This window comes from Palaemon carinicauda, chromosome 4 (assembly GCF_036898095.1).
Source record: "Palaemon carinicauda isolate YSFRI2023 chromosome 4, ASM3689809v2, whole genome shotgun sequence".
Taxonomy (NCBI): domain Eukaryota; kingdom Metazoa; phylum Arthropoda; class Malacostraca; order Decapoda; family Palaemonidae; genus Palaemon; species Palaemon carinicauda.
The window spans coordinates 73,792,502-73,818,426 of NC_090728.1; the positions used below are offsets into that span (position 1 = coordinate 73,792,502).

The 25,925-nt window shown below is 34.7% G+C and overlaps 1 protein-coding gene across 1 annotated transcript in view; it reads right to left on the reverse strand.

Moving 5' to 3' along the window:
* Positions 1-269: 269 nt before the first annotated feature.
* eIF3i (eukaryotic translation initiation factor 3 subunit i) overlaps positions 270-25,925 on the reverse strand; it is a 78,083-nt gene continuing 52,427 nt past the window's right edge. Inside the window, exons 3-5 of the mRNA XM_068372370.1 lie at positions 17,340-17,512; positions 1,143-1,282; positions 270-896 (exon numbers count right to left, since the gene is read on the reverse strand). Of these exons, the coding sequence (XP_068228471.1) occupies positions 450-896; positions 1,143-1,282; positions 17,340-17,512 (760 nt within the window). The 3' untranslated portion in view covers positions 270-449. The remainder of the gene's footprint in view (positions 897-1,142; positions 1,283-17,339; positions 17,513-25,925) is intronic.

Here is a 25,925-nt window from a genome sequence, read left to right on the forward strand (position 1 = left end):
AAAAGTACCATAAGTTTGGGCTTTAAAAACGTATTTTAAGAGTGCATGATGAATTGATAAGTCCTTGGGGGGGGGGGGGGGGTTTATAAAAGTTTAAATATAAGAAAAAAATAAAAAAATTTGAAAATAAAATGGAAAAAAATATACTGTAGATTTCTGTATCTATTTAGCAGTTTTTCACCTATAGCGAGGGGGCCTGGAACAACACTACCACAAAAGCCAAAGGATTACTGTAAACCCTATACTGTTTATTTAACAAAAACAAAAGGTTTCATGAAATTACTTTTATTCCAAAAGAGTAGGACAACAGACACTTTCCTCATTTAAGAAATAGATATAGGTTAGTGGAAAATCTATATCCATATAAAAATCTTCCCAAAAAACTAGAATTATTGATTTTTCACCTTCTTTAGTAATTACTCAAGATTAAACCTTATTACCAGAATAAATCAAAAGTCAAATCTAAATTGATAATAGCTATCATCAAATACATGAACTCTTACATAACCATCTTCACCACCACTTGCATAACCTCTTCCATTAGGATGGAACGATATAGAATTGATAGGGCCAAAATGACCTTTGACACGAGCAAACTCTTCTTCAAAAACTAAGTGGAAGAAGCGAGCATCGAACTTTCCTATCCTTGAGGAGGTCGTTGTTACATCCATAGCTTCCTGACCACCTCCCATAACGACATGAGGATACTTGTCAACAAGAGGGGTGATGGCAGCAGAATTAACAGGGCGATCTGTTTGGTAGAGCTTCAGGGGTTTTAGGGTATCGAGGTCCCATAGGCGTGCGGTAGTATCCTTACTAGCAGTGATAAGCATCATACCATCATGGCTAAGTTGCATATCTTTAATTTGCTTTGTGTGTTCTTCCCCAACTATTAGCTAAAAATAGAGATGTAAATATCAGATATGTAGTAGAAATTTTACATTACTTTTCAACCATTCTTTCCAATATTTCAATGTTAAACAGCAAAGTTTATACCTTGTACATAAACATCCATTACCTGAGATGTGTTACTATTGCCTCCAGTATTCCTCAAAATCTTGTCAAACTTCTACTTATTTTCCTCAATAGTAAACTGATTTAAATACAATAAACAAAAAGTCATAATTTGGTTGCATACATACCTTCTTACCCGTTCGCATGTCCCATTTGATTACAGAGCCATCCTCATGACCTGTCACCACATACTCATCTAGAGGACCCCATAAAACAGACAGCGCTTTTGAATTGTTGGGTGTCACCAGAGTTTTCATGATAGGAGATCCTATGGAAAAATACAATTGAAAAAATAATTTTCATGATAGGAGATCCTATGGAAAAATACAATTGAAAAAATAATGGCAAATAGCTCATATTATATTACCTTAGGAAAACAAAAATAGTGCTTTAAAATACTTATAATTAAAGGTATGAGATTAATCTGGAAGAAAGTCATTGGCTGCCTTATTCCAAAGTAGAAAATAAAGGAATTCAGATTCGCTGATGTTACTTTCTTAGTTACATTTAATGGTTCAGCACTTTGCTGCAGTAGAGGGGCTTGAGTGTCTTAATGATGGGCTGGGCAATGGCGGTGGGGTAGTTTATCCACCCTGGCAGGCTCAACCATACTGCTAAGGCCAGTTCTGAGAGACCAGACCAAGACTGGACCCCTATAGGCCTTCTCCTTTATTTCAGATAGGCAAAGGCTAGGAGAAGGAAAACTCCAAAATAAAACCAAACCAAACCAAACAAGACCCCAACGGCGGAGCTTCCCAGCGCCGGGGGAAGAGGGCAATGCCTATCGGGCAGGCAACAAGGCGGGCCTTGACATAACAAGAACCCGGCAGCCCGATGCAACCAACATCGGAGAAGCCGCCTGTCTCATATGTCTTGAGCCGCGGTGAAAACGATGTGGGCCAAGTGTGTGTGTGGCCGTTGCAAAGCCACGAACACCCAAAACAATATACCCAGCTACTGGCATTCTGTCGTTTCCTCCACCCTTCTTCTGATAGGAGGCTGATGGCTAACGACAGAACCCAATACTCGGACACGAGTGGGCGCCGACGACGACGACATTTAATTGTCTTTCAACTCGTTGACGCTGTTAAAAATCATATGTACCCTAAACACATTTTTGTTTAATCTCTCTCTCTCTCTAAGAAAAAAATTAATAGATGTCTCAAACACTAACAGCAAAGAACAAAAGAGGGACAGAGAGAGAGAGAGAGAGAGAGAGAGAGAGAGAGAGAGAGAGAGAGAGAGAGAGAGAGAGAGAGAGAGAGAGAGAGAGAGAGAGAGAGAGAATTTATTTAAAGAGCATGTTAATGCTACGTTTAGAGAGAAACAGAAATAGAGAGAGGACTTTTTTAAAAGAGCTTGTTAATGCTATCTTTGAAACCTTTTCCTTTCCAGATTCTATAATAGTGGTTAGCGCTACACTTTGAAACATTTTCCTTTCCAGATTCTATAATAGTGGTTAGCGCTAAACTTTGAAATCATTTTCCTTTCCAGATTCTATGATAGTGGTTAGCGCTACACTTTGAATCATTTTCCTTTCCAGATTCTATGATAGTGGTTAGCGCTACACTTTGGAATCATTTTCATTTCCAGATTCTATGATAGTGGTTAGCGCTACACTTTGAATCATTTTCATTTCCAGATTCTATTATAGTGGTTAGTGCTACACTTTGAATCATTTTCCTTTCCAGATTCTATAATAGTGGTTAATGCTACACTTTGAAACATTTTCCTTTCCAGATTCTATTATAGTGGTTAGTGCTACACTTTGAATCATTTTCCTTTCCAGATTCTATAATAGTGGTTAATGCTACACTTTGAAACATTTTCCTTTCCAGATTCTATTATAGTGGTTAATGCTACACTTTGAATCATTTTCCTTTCCAGATTCTATTATATTGGTTAGTGCTACACTTTGAATAATTTTCCTTTCCAGATTCTATAATAGTGGTTAATGCTACACTTTGAAACATTTTCTTTTCCAGATTCTATAATAGTGGTTATTGTTATACTTTGAAACATTTTCCTTTCCAGATTCTATGATAGTGGTTAGTGTTACACTTTGAAACATTTTCCTTTCCAGATTCTATAATAGTGTTTAGTGCTACACTTTGAATCATTTTCCTTTCCAGATTCTATAATAGTGGTTATTTTTACACTTTGAATCATTTTCCTTTCCAGATTCTATGATAGTGGTTAGTGCTACACTTTTAAATCGTTTTCCTTTCCAGATTCTATAATAGTGGTTACTACTACACTTTGAATCATTTTCCTTTCCAGATTCTATGATACTGGTTATTGTTACACTTTGAAACATTTTACTTTCCAGATTCTATGATAGTGGTTAGTGCTACACTTTGAAACATTTTCCTTTCCAGATTCTATGATAGTGGTTAGTGCTACACTTTGAATCATTTTCCTTTCCAGATTCTATAATAGCGGTTAGTGCTACACTTTGAATCATTTTCCTTTCCAGATTCTATAATACGGGTTACTGCTACACTTTGAATTATTTTCCTTTCCAGATTCTATGATACTGGTTATTGTTACACTTTGAAACATTTTCCTTTCCAGATTCTATAATAGTGGTTAGTGCTACACTTTTAAATCGTTTTCCTTTCCAGATTCTATAATAGTGGTTACTACTACACTTTGAATCATTTTCCTTTCCAGATTCTATGATACTGGTTATTGTTACACTTTGAAACATTTTACTTTCCAGATTCTATGATAGTGGTTAGTGCTACACTTTGAAACATTTTCCTTTCCAGATTCTATGATAGTGGTTAGTGCTACACTTTGAATCATTTTCCTTTCCAAATTCTATAATAGTGGTTATTGTTACACTTAGGAACATTTTCCTTTCCAGATTCTATGATAGTGGTTAGTGCTACACATTGAATCATTTTCCTTTCCAGATTCTATAATAGCGGTTAGTGCTACACTTTGAATCATTTTCCTTTCCAGATTCTATGATAGCGGTTAGTGCTACACTTTGAATCATTTTCCTTTCCAGATTCTATGATAGCGGTTAGTGCTACACTTTGAATCATTTTCCTTTCCAGATTCTATGATAGCGGTTAGTGCTACACTTTGAATCATTTTCCTTTCCAGATTCTATGATAGTGGTTAGTGCTACACTTTGAATCATTTTCCTTTCCAGATTATATGATAGTGGTTAGTGCTACACTTTGAATCATTTTCCTTTCCAGATTCTATGATAGTGGTTAGTGCTACACTTTGAATCATTTTCCTTTCCAGATTCTATGATAGTGGTTAGTGCTACACTTTGAATCATTTTCCTTTCCAGATTCTATGATAGTGGTTAGTGCTACACTTTGAAACATTTTCCTTTCCAGATTCTATGATAGTGGTTAGTGCTACACTTTGAATCATTTTCCTTTCCAAATTCTATAATAGTGGTTATTGTTACACTTAGGAACATTTTCCATTCCAGATTCTATGATAGTGGTTAGTGCTACACTTTGAATCATTTTCCTTTCCAGATTCTATGATAGTGGTTAGTGCTAGACTTTGAATCATTTTCCTTTCCAGATTCTATGATAGTGATTAGTGCTACACTTTGAATCATTTTCCTTTCCAGATTCTATGATAGTGGTTAGTGCTACACTTTTGAATCATTTTCCTTTCCAGATTCTATGATAGTGGTTAGTGCTACACTTTTGAATCATTTTCCTTTCCAGATTCTATGATAGTGGTTAGTGCTACACTTTTGAATCATTTTCCTTTCCAGATTCTATGATAGTGGTTAGTGCTACACTTTTAAATCATTTTCCTTTCCAGATTCTATGATAGTGGTTAGTGTTACACTTTGAAACATTTTCCTTTCCAGATTCTATGATAGTGGTTAGTGCTACACTTTGAATCATTTTCCTTTCCAGATTATATGATAGTGGTTAGTGCTACACTTTGAATCATTTCCTTTCCAGATTCTATTATAGTGGTTAGTGCTACACTTTGAAACATTTTCCTTTCCAAATTCTATGATAGTGGTTAGTGCTACACTTTCAATCATTTTCCTTTCCAGATTCTATAATACGGGTTACTGCTACACTTTGAATCATTTTCCTTTTCAGATTCTATGATAGTGGTTAGTGCTACACTTTTGAATCATTTTCCTTTCCAGATTCTATGATAGTGGTTAGTGCTACACTTTGAATCATTTTCCTTTCCAGATTCTATGATAGTGGTTAGTGCTACACTTTGAATCATTTTCCTTTCCAGATTCTATGATAGTGGTTAGTGCTACACTTTGAATCATTTTCCTTTCCAGATTCTATGATAGTGATTAGTGCTACACTTTGAATCATTTTCCTTTCCAGATTCTATGATAGTGGTTAGTGTTACACTTTGAAACATTTTCCTTTCCAGATTCTATGATAGTGGTTAGTGCTACACTTTGAATCATTTTCCTTTCCAGATTCTATGATAGTGGTCAGTGCTACACTTTTGAATAATTTTCCTTTCAAGATTCTATGATAGTGGTTAGTGTTACACTTTGAAACATTTTCCTTTCCAGATTCTATGATAGTGGTTAGTGCTACACTTTGAATCATTTTCCTTTCCAGATTCTATGATAGTGGTTAGTGCTACACTTTTGAATCATTTTCCTTTCCAGATTCTATGATAGTGGTTAGTGTTACACTTTGAAACATTTTCCTTTCCAGATTCTATGATAGTGTTTAGTGCTACACTTTGAATCATTTTCCTTTCCAGATTCTATGATAGTGGTTAGTGCTACACTTTGAATCATTTTCCTTTCCAGATTCTATAATACGGGTTACTGCTACACTTTGAATCATTTTTCTTTCCAGATTCTATGATAGTGGTTAGTGCTACACTTTGAATCATTTTCCTTTCCAGATTCTATGATAGTGGTTAGTGCTACACTTTGAATCATTTTCCTTTCCAGATTCTATGATAGTGGTCAGTGCTACACTTTTGAATAATTTTCCTTTCCAGATTCTATGATAGTGGTTAGTGCTACACTTTCAATCATTTTCCTTTCCAGATTCTATGATAGTGGTTAGTGCTACACTTTGAATCATTTTCCTTTCCAGATTCTATGATAGTGATTAGTGCTACACTTTGAATCATTTTCCTTTCCAGATTCTATGATAGTGGTTAGTGCTACACTTTTGAATCATTTTCCGTTCCAGATTCTATGATAGTGGTTAGTGCTACACTTTTGAATCATTTTCCTTTCCAGATTCTATGATAGTGGTTAGTGCTACACTTTTGAATCATTTTCCTTTCCAGATTCTATGATAGTGGTTAGTGCTACACTTTGAATCATTTTCCTTTCCAGATTCTATGATAGTGGTTAGTGCTACACTTTGAATCATTTTCCTTTCCAGATTCTATGATAGTGGTCAGTGCTACACTTTTGAATAATTTTCCTTTCCAAATTCTATGATAGTGGTTAGTGCTACACTTTCAATCATTTTCCTTTCCAGATTCTATAATACGGGTTACTGCTACACTTTGAATCATTTTCCTTTCCAGATTCTATGATAGTGGTTAGTGCTACACTTTGAATCATTTTCCTTTCCAGATTCTATGATAGTGGTCAGTGCTACACTTTTGAATAATTTTCCTTTCCAGATTCTATGATAGTGGTTAGTGTTACACTTTGAAACATTTTCCTTTCCAGATTCTATGATAGTGGTTAGTGCTACACTTTGAATCATTTTCCTTTCCAGATTCTATGATAGTGGTTAGTGCTACACTTTTGAATCATTTTCCTTTCCAGATTCTATGATAGTGGTTAGTGTTACACTTTGAAACATTTTCCTTTCCAGATTCTATGATAGTGTTTAGTGCTACACTTTGAATCATTTTCCTTTCCAGATTCTATGATAGTGGTTAGTGCTACACTTTGAATCATTTTCCTTACCAGATTCTATGATAGTGGTTAGTGCTACACTTTGAAACATTTTCCTTTCCAAATTCTATGATAGTGGTTAGTGCTACACTTTTGAATCATTTTCCTTTCCAGATTCTATAATAGTGGTTAATGCTACAATTTGAAACATTTTCTTTTCCAGATTCTTTAATAATGGTTAGTGGTACACTTTGAATCATTTTTCTTTCCAGATTCTATAATAGTGGTTAGTGCTACACTTTTGAATCATTTTCCTTTCCAGATTCTATAATAGTGGTTAGTGCTACACTTTGAATTATTTTCCTTTCCAGATTCTATAATAGTGGTTAGTGCTACATTTTGAAACATTTTCCTTTCCAGATTCTATAATAGTGGTTAGTGGTACACTTTTGAATCATTTTCCTTTCCAGATTCTATAATAGTGGTTAGTGCTACACTTTGAATCATTTTCTTTTCCAGATTCTTTAATAGTGGTTAGTGGTACACTTTGAATCATTTTCCTTTCCAGATTCTATAATAGTGGTTAGTGGTACACTTTTGAATCATTTTCCTTTCCAGATTCTATAATAGTGGTGAGTGGTACACTTTGGAATAATTTTCCTTTCCAGATTCTATAATAGTGGTTAGTGGTACACTTTTGAATCATTTTCCTTTCCAGATTCTATAATAGTGGTTAGTGCTACACTTTGAAACATTTTCCTTTCCAGATTCTATAATAGTGGTTAGTGGTACACTTTTGAATCATTTTCCTTTCCAGATTCTATAATAGTGGTTAGTGCTACACTTTGAATCATTTTCTTTTCCAGATTCTTTAATAGTGGTTAGTGGTACACTTTGAAACATTTTCTTTTCCAGATTCTTTAATAGTGGTTAGTGGTACACTTTGAATCATTTTCCTTTCCAGATTCTATAATAGTGGTTAGTGGTACACTTTTGAATCATTTTCCTTTCCAGATTCTATAATAGTGGTTAGTGGTACACTTTGGAATCATTTTCCTTTCCAGATTCTATAATAGTGGTTAGTGGTACACTTTTGAATCATTTTCCTTTCCAGATTCTATAATAGTGGTTAGTGGTACACTTTGGAATCATTTTCCTTTCCAGATTCTATAATAGTGGTTAGTGCTACACTTTTGAAACATTTTCCTTTCCAGATTCTATGATAGTGGTTAGTGTTACACTTTGAAACATTTTCCTTTCCAGATTCTATGATAGTGGTTAGTGCTACACTTTGAATCATTTTCCTTTCCAGATTCTATGATAGTGGTTAGTGCTACACTTTGAATCATTTTCCTTTCCGGATTCTATGATAGTGGTTAGTGCTACACTTTTGAATCATTTTCCTTTCCGGATTCTATGATAGTGGTTAGTGCTACACTTTTGAATCATTTTCCTTTCCAGATTCTATAATAGTGGTTAGTGGTACACTTTGGAATCATTTTCCTTTCCAGATTCTATAATAGTGGTTAGTGCTACACTTTTGAAACATTTTCCTTTCCAGATTCTATGATAGTGGTTAGTGTACACTTTGAAACATTTTCCTTTCCAGATTCTATGATAGTGGTTAGTGCTACACTTTGAATCATTTTCCTTTCCGGATTCTATGATAGTGGTTAGTGCTACACTTTTGAATCATTTTCCTTTCCGGATTCTATGATAGTGGTTAGTGCTACACTTTTGAATCATTTTCCTTTCCAGATTCTATAATAGTGGTTAGTGGTTCACTTTTGAATCATTTTCCTTTCCAGATTCTATAATAGTGGTTAGTGGTTCACTTTTGAATCATTTTCCTTTCCAGATTCTATGATAGTGGTTAGTGGTACACTTTTGAATCATTTTCCTTTCCAGATTCTATAATAGTGGTTAGTGGTACACTTTTGAATCATTTTCCTTTCCAGATTCTATGATAGTGGTTAGTGCTACACTTTGAAACATTTTCTTTTCCAGATTCTATAATAGTGGTTAATGCTACACTTTGAATCATTTTCCTTTCCAGATTCTATGATAGTGGTTAGTGCTACACTTTGAATCATTTTCCTTTCCAGATTCTATGATAGTGGTTAGTGCTACACTTTGAATCATTTTCCTTTCCAGATTCTATGATAGTGGTTAGTGCTACACTTTGAATCATTTTCCTTTCCAGATTCTATGATAGTGGTTAGTGCTACACTTTGAATCATTTTCCTTTCCAGATTCTATGATAGTGGTTAGTGCTACACTTTGAATCATTTTCCTTTCCAGATTCTATGATAGTGGTTAGTGCTACACTTTGAATCATTTTCCTTTCCAGATTCTATGATAGTGGTTAGTATTACACTTTGAATCATTTTCCTTTCCAGATTCTATGATAGTGGTTACTGCTACACTTTGAATCATTTTCCTTTCCAGATTCTATGATAGTGGTTAATGCTACACTTTGAATCATTTTCCTTTCCAGATTCTATGATAGTGGTTAGTGCTACACTTTGAATCATTTTCCTTTCCAGATTCTATGATAGTGGTTAGTGCTACACTTTGAATCATTTTCCTTTCCAGATTCTATGATAGTGGTTAGTGCTACACTTTGAATCATTTTCCTTTCCAGATTCTATGATAGTGGTTAGTGCTACACTTTGAATCATTTTCCTTTCCAGATTCTATGATAGTGGTTAGTGCTACACTTTGAATCATTTTCCTTTCCAGATTCTATGATAGTGGTTAGTGCTACACTTTGAATCATTTTCCTTTCCAGATTCTATGATAGTGGTTAGTGCTACACTTTGAATCATTTTCCTTTCCAGATTCTATGATAGTGGTTAGTGCTACACTTTGAATCATTTTCCTTTCCAGATTCTATGATAGTGGTTAGTGCTACACTTTGAATCATTTTCCTTTCCAGATTCTATGATAGTGGTTAGTGCTACACTTTGAATCATTTTCCTTTCCAGATTCTATGATAGTGGTTAGTGCTACACTTTGAATCATTTTCCTTTCCAGATTCTATGATAGTGGTTAGTGCTACACTTTGAATCATTTTCCTTTCCAGATTCTATGATAGTGGTTAGTGCTACACTTTTGAATCATTTTCCTTTCCAGATTCTATGATAGTGGTTAGTGCTACACTTTGAATCATTTTCCTTTCCAGATTCTATGATAGTGGTTAGTGCTACACTTTGAATCATTTTCCTTTCCAGATTCTATGATAGTGGTTAGTGCTACACTTTGAATCATTTTCCTTTCCAGATTCTATGATAGTGGTTAGTGCTACACTTTGAATCATTTTCCTTTCCAGATTCTATGATAGTGGTTAGTGCTACACTTTGAATCATTTTCCTTTCCAGATTCTATGATAGTGGTTAGTGCTACACTTTGAATCATTTTCCTTTCCAGATTCTATGATAGTGGTTAATGCTACACTTTGAATCATTTTCCTTTCCAGATTCTATGATAGTGGTTAGTGCTACACTTTGAATCATTTTCCTTTCCAGATTCTATGATAGTGGTTAGTGCTACACTTTGAATCATTTCCTTTCCAGATTCTATGATAGTGGTTAGTGCTACACTTTGAATCATTTTCCTTTCCAGATTCTATGATAGTGGTTAGTGCTACACTTTCAATCATTTTCCTTTCCAGATTCTATGATAGTGGTTAGTGCTACACTTTCAATCATTTTCCTTTCCAGATTCTATGATAGTGGTTAGTGCTTCACTTTTGAATCATTTTCCTTTCCAGATTCTATGATAGTGGTTAGTGCTACACTTTTGAATCATTTTCCTTTCCAGATTCTATGATAGTGGTTAGTGGTTACACTTTTGAATCATTTTCCTTTCCAGATTCTATGATAGTGGTTAGTGGTTCACTTTTGAATCATTTTCCTTTCAGATTCTATTATAGTGGTTAGTGGTACACTTTTGAATCATTTTCCTTTCCAGATTCTATAATAGTGGTTAGTGCTACACTTTTGAATCATTTTCCTTTCCAGATTCTATGATAGTGGTTAGTGTACACTTTGAATCATTTTCCTTTCCAGATTCTATGATAGTGGTTAGTGGTACACTTTTGAATCATTTTCCTTTCCAGATTCTATAATAGTGGTTAGTGCTACACTTTTGAATCATTTTCCTTTCCAGATTCTATGATAGTGGTTAGTGCTACACTTTTGAATCATTTTCCTTTCCAGAATTCTATATAGTGGTTAGTGCTACACTTTTGAATCATTTTCCTTTCCAGATTCTATAGTAGTGGTTAGTGCTACACTTTTGAATCATTTTCCTTTCCAGATTCTATGATAGTGGTTAGTGTACACTTTTGAATCATTTTCCTTTCCAATTCTATGAGTGGTTAGTGTACACTTTTGAATCATTTTCCTTTCCAGATTCTATGATAGTGGTTAGTGGTACACTTTTGAATCATTTTCCTTTCCAGATTCTATGATAGTGGTTAGTGTACACTTTTGAATCATTTTCCTTTCCAGATTCTATGAGTAGTGGTTAGTGGTACACTTTTGAATCATTTTCCTTTCCAGATTCTATGATAGTGGTTAGTGTACACTTTTGAATCATTTTCCTTTCCAGATTCTATGAGTAGTGGTTAGTGTACACTTTGAATCATTTTCCTTTCCAGATTCTATGATAGTGGTTAGTGCTACACTTTTGAATCATTTTCCTTTCCAGATTCTATGATAGTGGTTAGTGCTACACTTTTGAATCATTTTCCTTTCCAGATTCTATGATAGTGGTTAGTGCTACACTTTTGAATCATTTTCCTTTCCAGATTCTATGATAGTGGTTAGTGCTACACTTTTGAATCATTTTCCTTTCCAGATTCTATGATAGTGGTTAGTGCTACACTTTTGAATCATTTTCCTTTCCAGATTCTATAATAGTGGTTAGTGCTACACTTTTGAATCATTTTCCTTTCCAGATTCTATAATAGTGGTTAGTGCTACACTTTTGAATCATTTTCCTTTCCAGATTCTATAATAGTGGTTAGTGTACACTTTGAATCATTTTCCTTTCCAGATTCTATAATAGTGGTTAGTGCTACACTTTTGAATCATTTTCCTTTCCAGATTCTATAATAGTGGTTAGTGCTACACTTTTGAATCATTTTCCTTTCCAGATTCTATAATAGTGGTTAGTGCTACACTTTTGAATCATTTTCCTTTCCAGATTCTATAATAGTGGTTAGTGCTACACTTTTGAATCATTTTCCTTTCCAGATTCTATAATAGTGGTTAGTGTACACTTTGAATCATTTTCCTTTCCAGATTCTATAATAGTGGTTAGTGCTACACTTTTGAATCATTTTCCTTTCCAGATTCTATAATAGTGGTTAGTGGTACACTTTGAATCATTTTCCTTTCCAGATTCTATAATAGTGGTTAGTGGTACACTTTGAATCATTTTCCTTTCCAGATTCTATAATATGGTTAGTGCTACACTTTTGAATCATTTTCCTTTCCAGATTCCATAATAGTGGTTATTGTTACACTTTGAATCATTTTCCTTTCCAGATTCCATAATAGTGGTTATTGTTACACTTTGAATCATTTTCCTTTCCAGATTCCATAATAGTGGTTAGTGGTACACTTTGAATCATTTTCCTTTCCAGATTCTATAATAGTGGTTAGTGCTACACTTTTGAATCATTTTCCTTTCCAGATTCTATAATAGTGGTTATTGTTACACTTTGAATCATTTTCCTTTCCAGATTCCATAATAGTGGTTATTGTTACACTTTGAATAATTTTCCTTTCCAGATTCCATAATAGTGGTTATTGTTACACTTTGAATCATTTTCCTTTCCAGATTCTATAATAGTGGTTAGTGCTACACTTTGAATAATTTTCCTTTCCAGATTCTATAGTAGTGGTTAGTGCTACACTTTGAATCATTTTCCTTTCCAGATTCCATAATAGTGGTTAGTGCTATACTTTGAATCATTTTCCTTTCCAGATTCCATAATAGTGGTTAGTGCTTACATTTTGAATCATTTTCCTTTGCAGATTCCATAGTAGTGGTTAGTGCTACACTTTGAATCATTTTCCTTTCCAGATTCCATAATAGTGGTTAGTGCTATACTTTGAATCATTTTCCTTTCCAGATTCCATAATAGTGGTTAGTGCTACACTTTGAATCATTTTCCTTTCCAGATTCCATAATAGTGGTTAGTGCTATACTTTGAATCATTTTCCTTTCCAGATTCCATAATAGTGGTTAGTGCTTACACTTTGAATCATTTTCCTTTCCAGATTCCATAATAGTGGTTAGTGCTACACTTTGAATCATTTTCCTTTCCAGATTCCATAATAGTGGTTAGTGCTACACTTTGAATCATTTTCCTTTCCAGATTCCATAATAGTGGTTAGTGCTACACTTTGAATCATTTTCCTTTCCAGATTCCATAATAGTGGTTATTGTTACACTTTGAATCATTTTCCTTTCCAGATTCCATAATAGTGGTTAGTGCTACACTTTGAATCATTTTCCTTTCCAGATTCTATAATAGTGGTTAGTGCTACACTTTTGAATCATTTTCCTTTCCAGATTCTATAATAGTGGTTATTGTTACACTTTGAATCATTTCCTTTCCAGATTCTATAATAGTGGTTAGTGCTACACTTTGAATCATTTTCCTTTCCAGATTCTATAATAGTGGTTATTGTTACACTTTGAATCATTTTCCTTTCCAGATTCCATAATAGTGGTTAGTGCTACACTTTGATCATTCCTTTCCAGATTCTATAGTAGTGGTTAGTGCTACACCTGGATCATTTTCCTTTGCAGATTCCATGATAGTGGTTAGTGCTACACTCAGGATCATTTTCCTTTGCCAGATTCTATGATAGTGGTTAGTGCTACACTCTGGATCATTTTCCTTTGCAGATTCTATGATAGTGGTTAGTGCTACACTTTTGGATCATTTTCCTTTGTAGATTCTATGATAGTGGTTAGTGCTACACTTTTGGATCATTTTCCTTTGCAGATTCTATGATAGTGGTTAGTGCTACACTTTTGGATCATTTTCCTTTCCAGATTCTATGATAGTGGTTAGTGCTACACTTTTGGATCATTTTCCTTTCCAGATTCTACGATAGTGGTTAGTGCTACACTTTTGGATCATTTTCCTTCGCAGATTCTATGATAGTGGTTAGTGCTACACTTTTGGATCATTTTCCTTCGCAGATTCTACGATAGTGGTTAGTGCTACACTTTTGGATCATTTTCCTTTGCAGATTCTATGATAGTGGTTAGTGCTACACTTTTGAATCATTTTCCTTTGCAGATTCTATGATAGTGGTTAGTGCTACACTTTTGAATCATTTTTCTTTCCAGATTCTATGATAGTGGTTAGTGCTACACTCTGGATCATTTTCCTTTGCAGATTCTATGATAGTGGTTAGTGCTACACTCTGGATCATTTTCCTTTGCCGATTCTATGATAGTGGTTAGTGCTAAACTTTTGGATCATTTTCCTTTGCCGATTCTATGATAGTGGTTAGTGCTACACTTTTGGATCATTTTCCTTTGCCGATTCTATGATAGTGGTTAGTGCTACACTTTTGGATCATTTTCCTTTGCCGATTCTATGATAGTGGTTAGTGCTACACTTTTGGATCATTTTCCTTTGCAGATTCTATGATAGTGGTTAGTGCTACACTCTGAATCATTTTCCTTTGCAGATTCTATGATAGTGGTTAGTGCTACACTTTTGAATCATTTTCCTTTGCAGATTCTATGATAGTGGTTAGTGCTACACTTTTGAATCATTTTCCTTTCCAGATTCTATAATAGTGGTTAGTGCTACTCTCTGAATCATTTTCCTTTCCAGATTTTATGATAGTGGTTAGTGCTACACTTTGAATCATCTCCCTTTCCAGATTCTATAATAGTGGTTAGTGCTACACTTTGAATCATTTTCCTTTCTAGATTCTATAATAGTGGTTATTGCTACACACTGAAACATTTTTCTTTCCAGATTCTATGATAGGAGTAATTTCTACACATTGAATCATTTTCCTTTCCAGATTCTATGATAGTGGTTAGTGCTACACTTTGAATCATTTTCCTTTCCAGATTCTATAATAGTTGATAGTGCTACACTTTGAATCATTTTCCTTTCTAGATTCTATAATAGTGGTTATCGCTACACACTGAATCATTTTTCTTTCCTGATTCTATAATAGGAGTAACTTCTACACATTGAATCATTTTTCTTTGCAGATTCTATGGTAGTGGTTATTGCTACACATTGAATCATTTTACTTTGCAGATCCTATAATAGGGGTTATTCCAACACTTTGAATTCCTGTGTCATAAGACGCACTTTTTTTTCCAGAAAAATGCTCCCCAAAATTACCCTACGTCTTAATATTAAGATAAAGTTGTATATGAGACCTTGAAAACCATGAAACACCTCGGTAATGACATACAAACATGCACCAGGCATAAAATATAATCCTGAATTAGCTTATCATTCATATGTAATAAATGAATTTAATTCTAATGCACTTTCTTTGATTAGTGAAGACAATAAGATATTTGTTTTTGATTTGGTTGATAGCTGATGACTGGCCAAGCCATCTACATGCAAACATGCCAACTAATGGAATCAAAGAAGACAATGCCAGTATTTCTTATTGTTTATGCAATATTAATCTATTTTCTCATATTTTGTTGATATTTAGTAATAAAGCAATATTCTAGTAACGACTTTGTTGTATAGGTTCAAAATTATACCAACAGTGGTTGGTGAACAGAAACTTGAAAAAAAAAAAAATTCTCACTGCAAGTTGAGTGCAGTTACCAAGTTAACTATAAACAAAGTAAACCTAGAATCACACATTCAGATAAAATATTCCACCTTGTGAAATGTTTACAGAATTCTTTATTTGATCAGTAACTAATTTTGTATGAAATTTGTACGTGAGGAATTTAGGGAATATCACTGGAATTTTACTTCTCTATCGAAATTTGGTTATGTGCAATTGGCAACACTGCTTTGATGTAAACAAACACTTGACAACATTGTTACAATAGATAGTAGCAACTACGACTGGTTTAGTGGCTTTTAATATGAATATGTATTAATAGAATTAGGATAACAGATCTACAGCCAATTGATATTAACCTAACACATTTCATAATACATCCATAAATATAAAAATTTACTATGCCAAAATGAAACTACACACTAGAATTCGCCGACTAGGAATTTCTGGTACAATAGGTTGTTAAATCTTCCATTTCTTTTTTTCCTAAAAATTACTAAGCTAAATATAGGGTGGGTCTTACCACTTGTAGCGTCTTATGACACGGGAATTACGGTATTTTCCTTTGCAGATTCTAAAATAGGGTTATTGCTGCTACATTTTGAACCCCTTTCTTTTGAAGATTCTGTAATCGGAGTTATTGCTACACTTAGAATAATTTTCCTTTGCAGATTCTATAATAGGAGTTATTGCTACAACTTCAATCATTTTCTAGATTCTATAATAGGAGTTATTGCTACACCTTGAATCATTTTCATTTGCAGATTCTATAATAGGGGTTATTGTTACAGTTTGAATAATTTTCCTATGGACATTCTCTAATAGGAATTATTGCTACCCTTTGCAGATTCTATAATGTTGGTTAGTGCTACACTTTGAATTATTTTCCTTTGCAGATTCTATAATAGGGTTATTGCTACATTTTGAACCCCTTCTTTTGCAGATTCTATAATAGGAATTATTGCTACACTTTCAATAATTTTCCTTTCCAGATTCTATAATAGGGGTTATTGTTACAATTTGAATAATTTTCGTTTGCAGATTCTATAATAGGGGTTATTGTTACAATTTGAATCATTTTCCTATGCAGATTCTATAAAAGGAGTTATTGCTACACCTTGAATCATTTTCATTTGCACATTCTATAATAGGAGTTATTGCTACACCTAGAATCGTTTTCATTTGCAGATTCTATGATAGGAGTTATTGCTACACCTTGAATCATTTTCATTTGCAGATTCTATAATAGGAGTTATTGCTACACCTTGAATCATTTTGATTTGCAGATTCTATGATAAGAGTTACTGCTACAACTAGAATCATTTTCATTTGCAGATTCTATAATAGGGGTTATTGCTACACTTTAATATTAAAGGTACAACCAAGCTGAAAGCATATGCCTATTAAAGTACAATGGTGTTGTATTTGTGTAGGAACAATAATGATTTCAAAGGATTACAGTGAACTATGGTTTCCAATACCGTACACTTCGTGAAATCAAAACTATGGTCTTCTTAACGTCACAAATTCAATTTTTTCAAAAGCCTGTAAAGTTATAATGAACAAAGAAGTATAATTCGATAGTTATATTTAATTTCTAAAAAGCTTTCTACTTAGAAATAAAATATTACGAACATTTTTATTCAAAGGTTTAACATTATACTAACCATCCATATCATTAGGCTCTCGGCAATCGGTGATCACTAATTCAGAGTTGTGTCCCATCAAGTTATCTGTAGTATAAGCAATCATTGTACCAGAATAAGAAAAGTTCACTCCTCTGACAGATGTCTTTTGCTCAAGACAAGCCAGTGATGTTCCAGTTTCAACATCCCATACCCTAGGAAGATGGAAAAAACATCTATTATATCAGCAACAATAATATATAAATATTCATACCAGTGTTTAAACGATTCTAATTTCAAAATAAAACAAACTTCTATCTTGTGCACATTCAAACTTAATTTCCCTTAAATCTAGGTCTTCATATATGTCCTATCACATTATCTTACAGCTCATTTCATCTATCTATTTACCAGGGCACTTCCCTCAATTTTGGGTGTAGCCAACATAAAAAAAAAAAAAAAAAAGGATCAAATGGGGACTTCTCTCTTCGCTCCTCCCAGCCTCAGCCGAGTTTGGTTAGTACTACTTGGGTACCACAGCCCACCCTACCCCAGTATCCACCAAAAATGAAGTTTTATATGCTAAATCCCCTGCTGCTGCTATCTCAGTGGTCACCAAGGCGATCAGAGGAAGCAGCAGGGCCAACCAGAACCGAGTCACAATCACTCACCATTCATTCCGAGCATGCTCCCTGGTCTCTCACATCTACCCTCCTAACACCCAGAGTTTTCTTCACACCATCCATCCACCAAAACCTTGGCCTTCCTCTTGTAATTCTCCTATCAATTCTTGCATTCATTACCTTCTTCAGCAGTCACTTTCCATTATCTCTACATGGCCAAACCCCCTAAACACATTTATATCCACTCTAGCTGCTAAATCACTTCTCACACCCGTTCTCACCCTCACTAAGGTAGTAGGTTGGCCAGGGCACCAGTCGCCCGTTACGATACTACCGCTGGATATGGGGTCCTTTGACTGGCCACACAGTACTACATTGGATCTTTCTCTCCGACTACAGTTCATTTTCCCTTTGCCTACACATACACTGAATAGTCTGGCCTATTCTTTACACATTCTCCTCTCTTCATACAGCTGACAACACAGATTACCAAACCATTCTTCTTCACCCAAGGGGTTAATTACTGCATTGTAATTATTAAGTGGCCACTTTCCTCTTGGTAATGGTAGAAGAGACTATTTAGATATGATAAGCAGCTCTTGCAGAAATTAATTCCAAAATCAAACCATTGTCCTCTAGTCTTGGGTAGTCACATCGCCTCAGTAACATGTTCTTCTATTGTCTTAGGTTAGAGCTCTCTTGCTTGAGGGTACACTCGGGCACATTATTCTATCTTATTTCTCTTCCTCTTGTTATTATATTTTATATATTAAATATTTTAACATTGTTAATGTTCTTAAAATATTTCAATTTTTCTTGTTTCCTTTCCTCACTGGGCTATTTTCACTGTTGGAGCCCCTGGGATTATAGCATCCTCCTTTTCTATCTAGGATTGTAGCTTAGCAAGTAGTAGTAGTAATAATAATATTAATAATGATAATAATAATAATAATAATAATAATACAGTAATAATAACAATAACCTTCTCTAAACAAGATACACAAGGCATACTCCTCAGACACTTCATCTCAAACACATTCAATTTCTGTCTCTCCGTCACTTTCGTTTCCCACAACTCAGATCCATACATCACAGTTGGTATAATCATTTTCTCATACAGACCTCTCTTTACATTCATTCCTTACCTTCTATTCTTTACCACTCTCTTCATTGCTCCCAACATTTTACATACTTCATTCACGCTCTGATGTACATCTGCTTCCACTCTACCATTTGCTGCAACAACAGACTCTAAGTACCTAAACTGATCTACTTCCTTAAGTAACTCTCCATTCAACCATCCTCCCTTCTCATGCATCTCATAACCTTACTCTTGCCAACATTAACTCTCAACTTCCTTCTCTCACATAACCATCCAAACTCTCACTAATCAACCAAACATCTCCTCCCAGTCTGCAACTGCTGCAGCACAATATCATCTGCAAACAACAACTGATTTACCTCCCACTCATGATCACTCTCGCCTATCAGTTTCAACCCTCGACCAAGCAATTGAGGATTCACCTCTCTCACCACTCCATCAACAAACAAATTGAACAACCTTGGCAAAATCGCACATCCCTGTCTCAGTCCGTCTCGCTAGAAACCACTCGCTCACTTTATTTACTATCTTAACACATTTTACTGCCTATGTAAAAATTATTCACTGCTTGCACCAACCTTCCACCAATTCTATAAAACCTCATCACATTCCACAGTTTCCCTATCAACTCTATCATATGCTTTCTCCAAATGAATAAATGCAACGTACACCTCCTTGCCTTTTAGTAAATATTTCTTGCATATCTGGCTGACTGTTAAAATCTGATTCATACATCCCCTACCTCTTCTAAAACCACCCTGTACTTCTAAGATTGCATTCTGTTTTATCCTTAATCCTATTAATGAGTACTCTACCATACACTTTTCCAACCACACTCATTCACATCTCCTTTACCTTTATATTACAATACATGCAAACACCCAGTCCACTGGTACCATTGACAACATAAAACATAGTAAACAATCTCACTAACCATTCAAGTACAGTCAAACCCTTAACATCTCAGTCCTCACACCATCCAAACCAGGTGCTTTTCCTACACTCATTTCATTGAGTGCTCTCTTCACTTCCTCTCTGGTAATCTCTCTCATTCTCATCTCCCATCACTGGCACCTCAACCCCTGCAACAGCAATTATATCTGCCTCCCTATTATCCTCAACATTCAGTAATCTTTCAAAATATTCCACCCACCTTTTCCTTGCCTCCTCCCTTTCCAACCACCTTCCATTTTCATCTTTCACTGTCCCTTCAATTCTTGAACCCCCTTTCCTTACTCTCTTCACTTCTTTCCAAAACTACTATTTAATCTCTTCATATGAACAACCCAATCCCTAACCCCACCTCCAGTCAGCCACCCTCTTTGCCTCAGCTACCTTATGTTTTACTCCCCATTTTTCTCTCTATATCTTTCATACTTCTCTACATTATTACTCAGCAGCCATTCTTCAAATGCCCTCTTATTCTCTTCCACTTTTATCTTCACTCCTTCATTCCACCATGAACTACCTCCAACGATCCTCTTGCCACACACATCACTTGCAATCCTAAGAAAATTTTCTTTTACCAACTTCCACTCCTCTGAATTACCAGTTTCTCTCACTTTCACTCTGTCATATGCCACTTCCAACCTTTCTTTGATATTCACTTTTGACCTCGGGTTTTATTAACTTTTTAACCCTCACTACCTCCATTTTATATTCCCCCACTCTTTTGCTATGGTTAACTTTACTTTAACCAAAAATTATCAGACATACCGTTAACCATATCCCTAAACACGTGCCCATCTTTCAATCTTCCAAACACCCTTCTAGTTATCAACACATAATCCATTAATGCCCTTATTACCACACTTTCATTTGCCACTCTTACCCATGTATACTTGTTATCACTTTCTTTTAAAAAAAACTACAACTTATTACCAGCTCTTGCTCAACACATATCTACCAGTCTCCTACCACTCTCATTTCACCTGGTACGCCATACTTCCCAATGACACCTACCTCTCCAAAACACACTCAAGCAATTGTCACCCATCAGCATTTTCATATCTACTAAATTTCTAACAGTTCCTTTACCTTCCTAATAACATTCTCACCATCTCGGTCTCTGAGACCTCGTCTATTTTCAAGGTTTTAGAACCATCTCTCTACAGCTTCCCTATTTGCTAGGCAATTCCAATTCACTGGAGTCATGACTCTTTGAAGTTACGTAGTCACCCAAATATGAAATTCTATCTATTTTCCTTGTCAATCCCCAAGTAAGTCAAGATTACTTACCTGTGATCTAACAGATTTTACCACTGCCTGTCAATATCTGCTACAGACTCGTGCATACAGAATTCAACAGTAGTGTTCTGTTTGTTCTAACAAAGTACTCCTGCATCCTTTTTTCCCATTTGCTATTTATATACATTTTAAGCTTAAAAAATCTCTACTCCATGCCTATACAGTCTTGCAATCCTGAGCATCTCAACATCTCTGTACTGCACAGTACGTTTTTCATTCACCATTACACCTTTAACATAGCCACTTTCCTGTCAGTAATTCTTAATTTTCTTCCTTTCCAGTTGGAAAAATGTACTTCCATGATCAAAATTTATTATTTCTATAGTTACCTTCAAATCACTATGCTAATAATCTTGAAATACAAACTCTCCTACCTCAAAAATTAAAAACATTAAGCTCTCTCTTCCCTATACCCCTCCTTTCAGAGTGGCTAGTTGGTACTAGGTTTCCCTCTATCAGGAGGAAGATCAGTTCCTTCTAGCGCAACCAAGCTAAGTGTATTATATTACTGAAGGTGTTAAAGACTATAGCTCCTAACAATCTCTTGAAATTACTAAAGTGAGAAGAAGGGAGGGGGGAGAAGTAAGTGCCTTGCAGGTAAGTCTCAAAATAATACATATCAAAATGACAAATTTGGCAATAATTTGTATTTTCCTAACCATACAAACCTGAAGCTCTTTACTATGGAGATACATTTCAGCAACAGCTGAAACTAGCCATAAAGCTTTTAGCACGGTTACTCCTCTCAGCTGGTTAGTGGGAGGTAGACCCACTACCCTGCTCATATACACAATGGCCAACACAAGCGACTTTGAAATTGCATGCAGGACTTCCTGGGTATAGGTGATGGTGGGCCAGTATGTATAAAGAGCTTCAGGTTTGTATGGTTAGGGAAAATAAAAATTATTTCAAAATTTGTCATTTGTTCCGGCACCAAATACAGTGAACCCTCGTTTATCGCGGTAGATAGGTTCCAGTCGCGGCCGCGATAGGTGAAAATCCGCGAAGTAGTGACACCATATTTACCTATTTATTCAACATGTATATTCAGACTTTTAAAACCTTCCCTTGTACGTAGTACTGTTAACAAACTACCCTTTAATGTACAGAACACTTAATGCATGTACTACAGTACCCTAAACTAAAACAGGCACAAATATTAAAGGTGATTTTATATCATGCATTTCCTAAACATGCTAAAAAGCACGAGAAAAAATGGCAACCAATGTTTTCTTTACATTTATCTCTGATCATAATGAAGAAACAAACTGGAGGTAGAGCTTTGCTTATTACCCAGACATATTTCCCATACTTTTCCCTTAGAACTACATCACATCTTCCTACTTTAGATATATATATATATATATATATATATATATATATATATATATATATATATATATATATATATATATGTGTGTGTGTGTGTGTGTATATATATATATATATATATATTTATATGTATACACATATACATACCTACATATATACATAAATACATGCATACATATATATATATATATATATATATATATATATATATATATATATACATATATATATATATTACTGTATATATATGGGTTATGGAAAAAATCCGCGAAGTGGTGAATCCGCGATGGTCGAACCGCGAAGTAGCGAGGGTTCACTGTACCAACCTTTCAACTCTTTACTATGGAGATTCAAGCTTACGCGGGTGGAAGTCCAAAACCAACTGATCGGTCCCTGACTCGTGGTGTTACTCTTATGCTTTGCAAGAGCTGTGGAAGAGTACACCCTATTACCTAGCTAGCTCCGAGTTATAAATTTTAACTCAAGTACTGAATAAAGGTAAGGAAGTAGTAGCATCAACACAATAAGAACTCCCTTCAGATACACTGTCACATAAACGGCAACTGTAATAAGTTACATATTTATATGTATATGTATATGTATATATATATATATATATATATATATATATATATATATATATATATATATATATATATATATACAGTGGAACCTCTACACACGAACGTATCTACATCCGAATTTTCCAACATCCGAAGTAAAATTCGAGCAAATTTTTGACTCTACACCCGAATTTTATTTCGACACACGAAGTAAACATTACGCCATTGAGCGTTGAGTGCTCAGTTCTCTATTCTTGTGTGTATCGAGTGGTTGTCCTCTGTTTGGTCTGTTATTAACAGTGCTTATTTCCTTCCTTTTCTCACATTTCCTTTTTGATTTTACCTATAATCATGGTGCCTAAGAAGCTAAGTTTCAGTACAGGAAAAAGGCAATTCTTTCATTAGAATTGAAGCAAGAAATTATAGAAAAACATGAGAGCAGTGTGCACGTGAGTGATACTGTATGGCTAAACAATATGGCCGGAATAGGCCTTTGATCTCGAGGATCATCAAGCTGAAGGCAGCCATTAAAGCAAATAACCATCGAAGGGGATCACCATTATTACAAGACATCTTAGCAATACCCTGGAAGAGATAGAATGCCTTTTGTTGATAGGGATAAAGGACAAAGAGATTGTTGGCAACGATCATTTGTGAGAAGGGCCAGCGTGATGAACAGAAAGAAAGAAAAAAGTGAAGCAAAGAAAACCATGATAGCATTAACAAGCTCTTTTAAATAAGACTTCTCTCTTTTTCTGTTTCTCTCTAAACATAGCATTAACATGTTCTTTAAATAAAATCTCTCTCTCTCTCTCTCTCTCTCTCTCTCGTTCTTCTTCGCTGTTATAGTGTTAGATACGTCTATTATTTTTTTTCAGAGAGAGAGAGAGAGAGAGAGAGAGAGAGAGAGAGAGAGAGAGAGAGAGAGAGAGAGAGAGAGAGAGATTAAACAAAAATGTGTTTAGAGTACATATGATTTTTAACAGCGTCAACGAGTTGAAAAACAATTAAATGTAACTAAGAAAGTAATAACAGCTAATCTGAATTCCTTTATTAACTAAAACAAATATTGATACAAACACACTCGTGTGGGTATGCACAAACACACACACAGGTGCAAAAATTGCTACGCAGTAAGAGAGATGGTAGAGATGGTGACTGCGATAACATACCGTAACTCGTCACTGAAAGTGATGAAAATAAAAAATCAAACGAAAAAAAATGTAAAAATATGAAATATAAAAATAAAAAAAAATAAATAAGCTAAGTTAGATTAAAATTTCCGTAGTGTTAGTTACGGTATGTTATCGCAGTCACCATCTCTACCTCCTCGCCGATCGTGTCTCCTCGTGCGTGTGTTTGCGCATACGCACACGAGTGTGTTTGTATCAATATTTGTTTTAGTTAATAAAGGAATTCAGATTCGCTGATATTGTTTTTTTAGTTACATTTAACTGTCTTTCAACTCGTTAACGATGTTAAAAATCATATGTACACAACACATTTTTGTTTAATCTTCTCTCTCTCTCTCTCTCTCTCTTACTCAGAAAAAATTAATAGACGTCTCTAACACTAACAGTGAAGAAGAACAAGAGTGAGAGAGAGTGAGAGAGAGAGAGAGAGAGAGAGAGAGAGAGAGAGAGAGAGAGAGAGAGAGAGAGAGAGAGAGAGAGAGAGAGAGAGTATATTTAAAGAACATGTTAACACCATGTCTACCTTCTCGCTGATCGTCCGTCTCCTCCTTGCGCAAATCCTACACCTGCGTTGGCCTGTCTCTGAGGTAAAGTGGCAATAAAACACATTTTTTATTTATTATTTCTTTATAATTATCTTTTTTACATGCTTCTTTCATATTATGCAGTTATGTTATTGTTATGTGTAATCATGTGTAGCCATTTATTAAGGATTTATTATGGGTTTTTAGGCTGAGGAACGAATTAAATAAATTACCATGTACTCTTATGGGAAAATTCGTTTCTACACCCGATCATTTTCTACATCCGAAGTTGGTTGTGGAACGAATTAAATTCGTATGTAGAGGTACCACTGTATATATATATATATGTATATATATACACATATATATACATACATATATATACAGTATATATATATATATATATATATATATATATATATATATATATATATATATATATATATATATATATATATATATACATATACATATATATATATATATATATATATATATATATATATATATATATATATACACATATATATACATACATATATATACAGTATATATACATATATATATATATATATATATATATATATATATATATATATATATATATTTATATATATAACAGATTTTGGGTGACATAGCCATGTTGTCCTGATGAAAGGTTCCTTTCAGTAGCTTCCTAGGGTATATTTGACTACAGTGATATTCCCAGAGAATTTAACTAAAGGTCTCCAGAATTCTAACTCATGGCGTGAATATCCTTAAAGTTTCCTTTTAGGATATCGCATAATATCAGGGGACGTATTCTTGACACGCCACATAGCAATCTGCACCCCGTAGAGTGTTTACGCTTCGAGGGGGAAAGTGGCAAAATAAAAGAGGAGCCATTACAAAATTCTCCTCCGTTACTGTTTGAGTACTCAAATGGTGCCACAATCGTCGGCCATCTTTATTTCTTTGTAGCGTTAAGCCGGTACTTTTAGATACAGTAATATCGGGAGGGAGGCTGCCAAAGCCATTCATAGAAAGAAAGGGCGTGTCCATCAG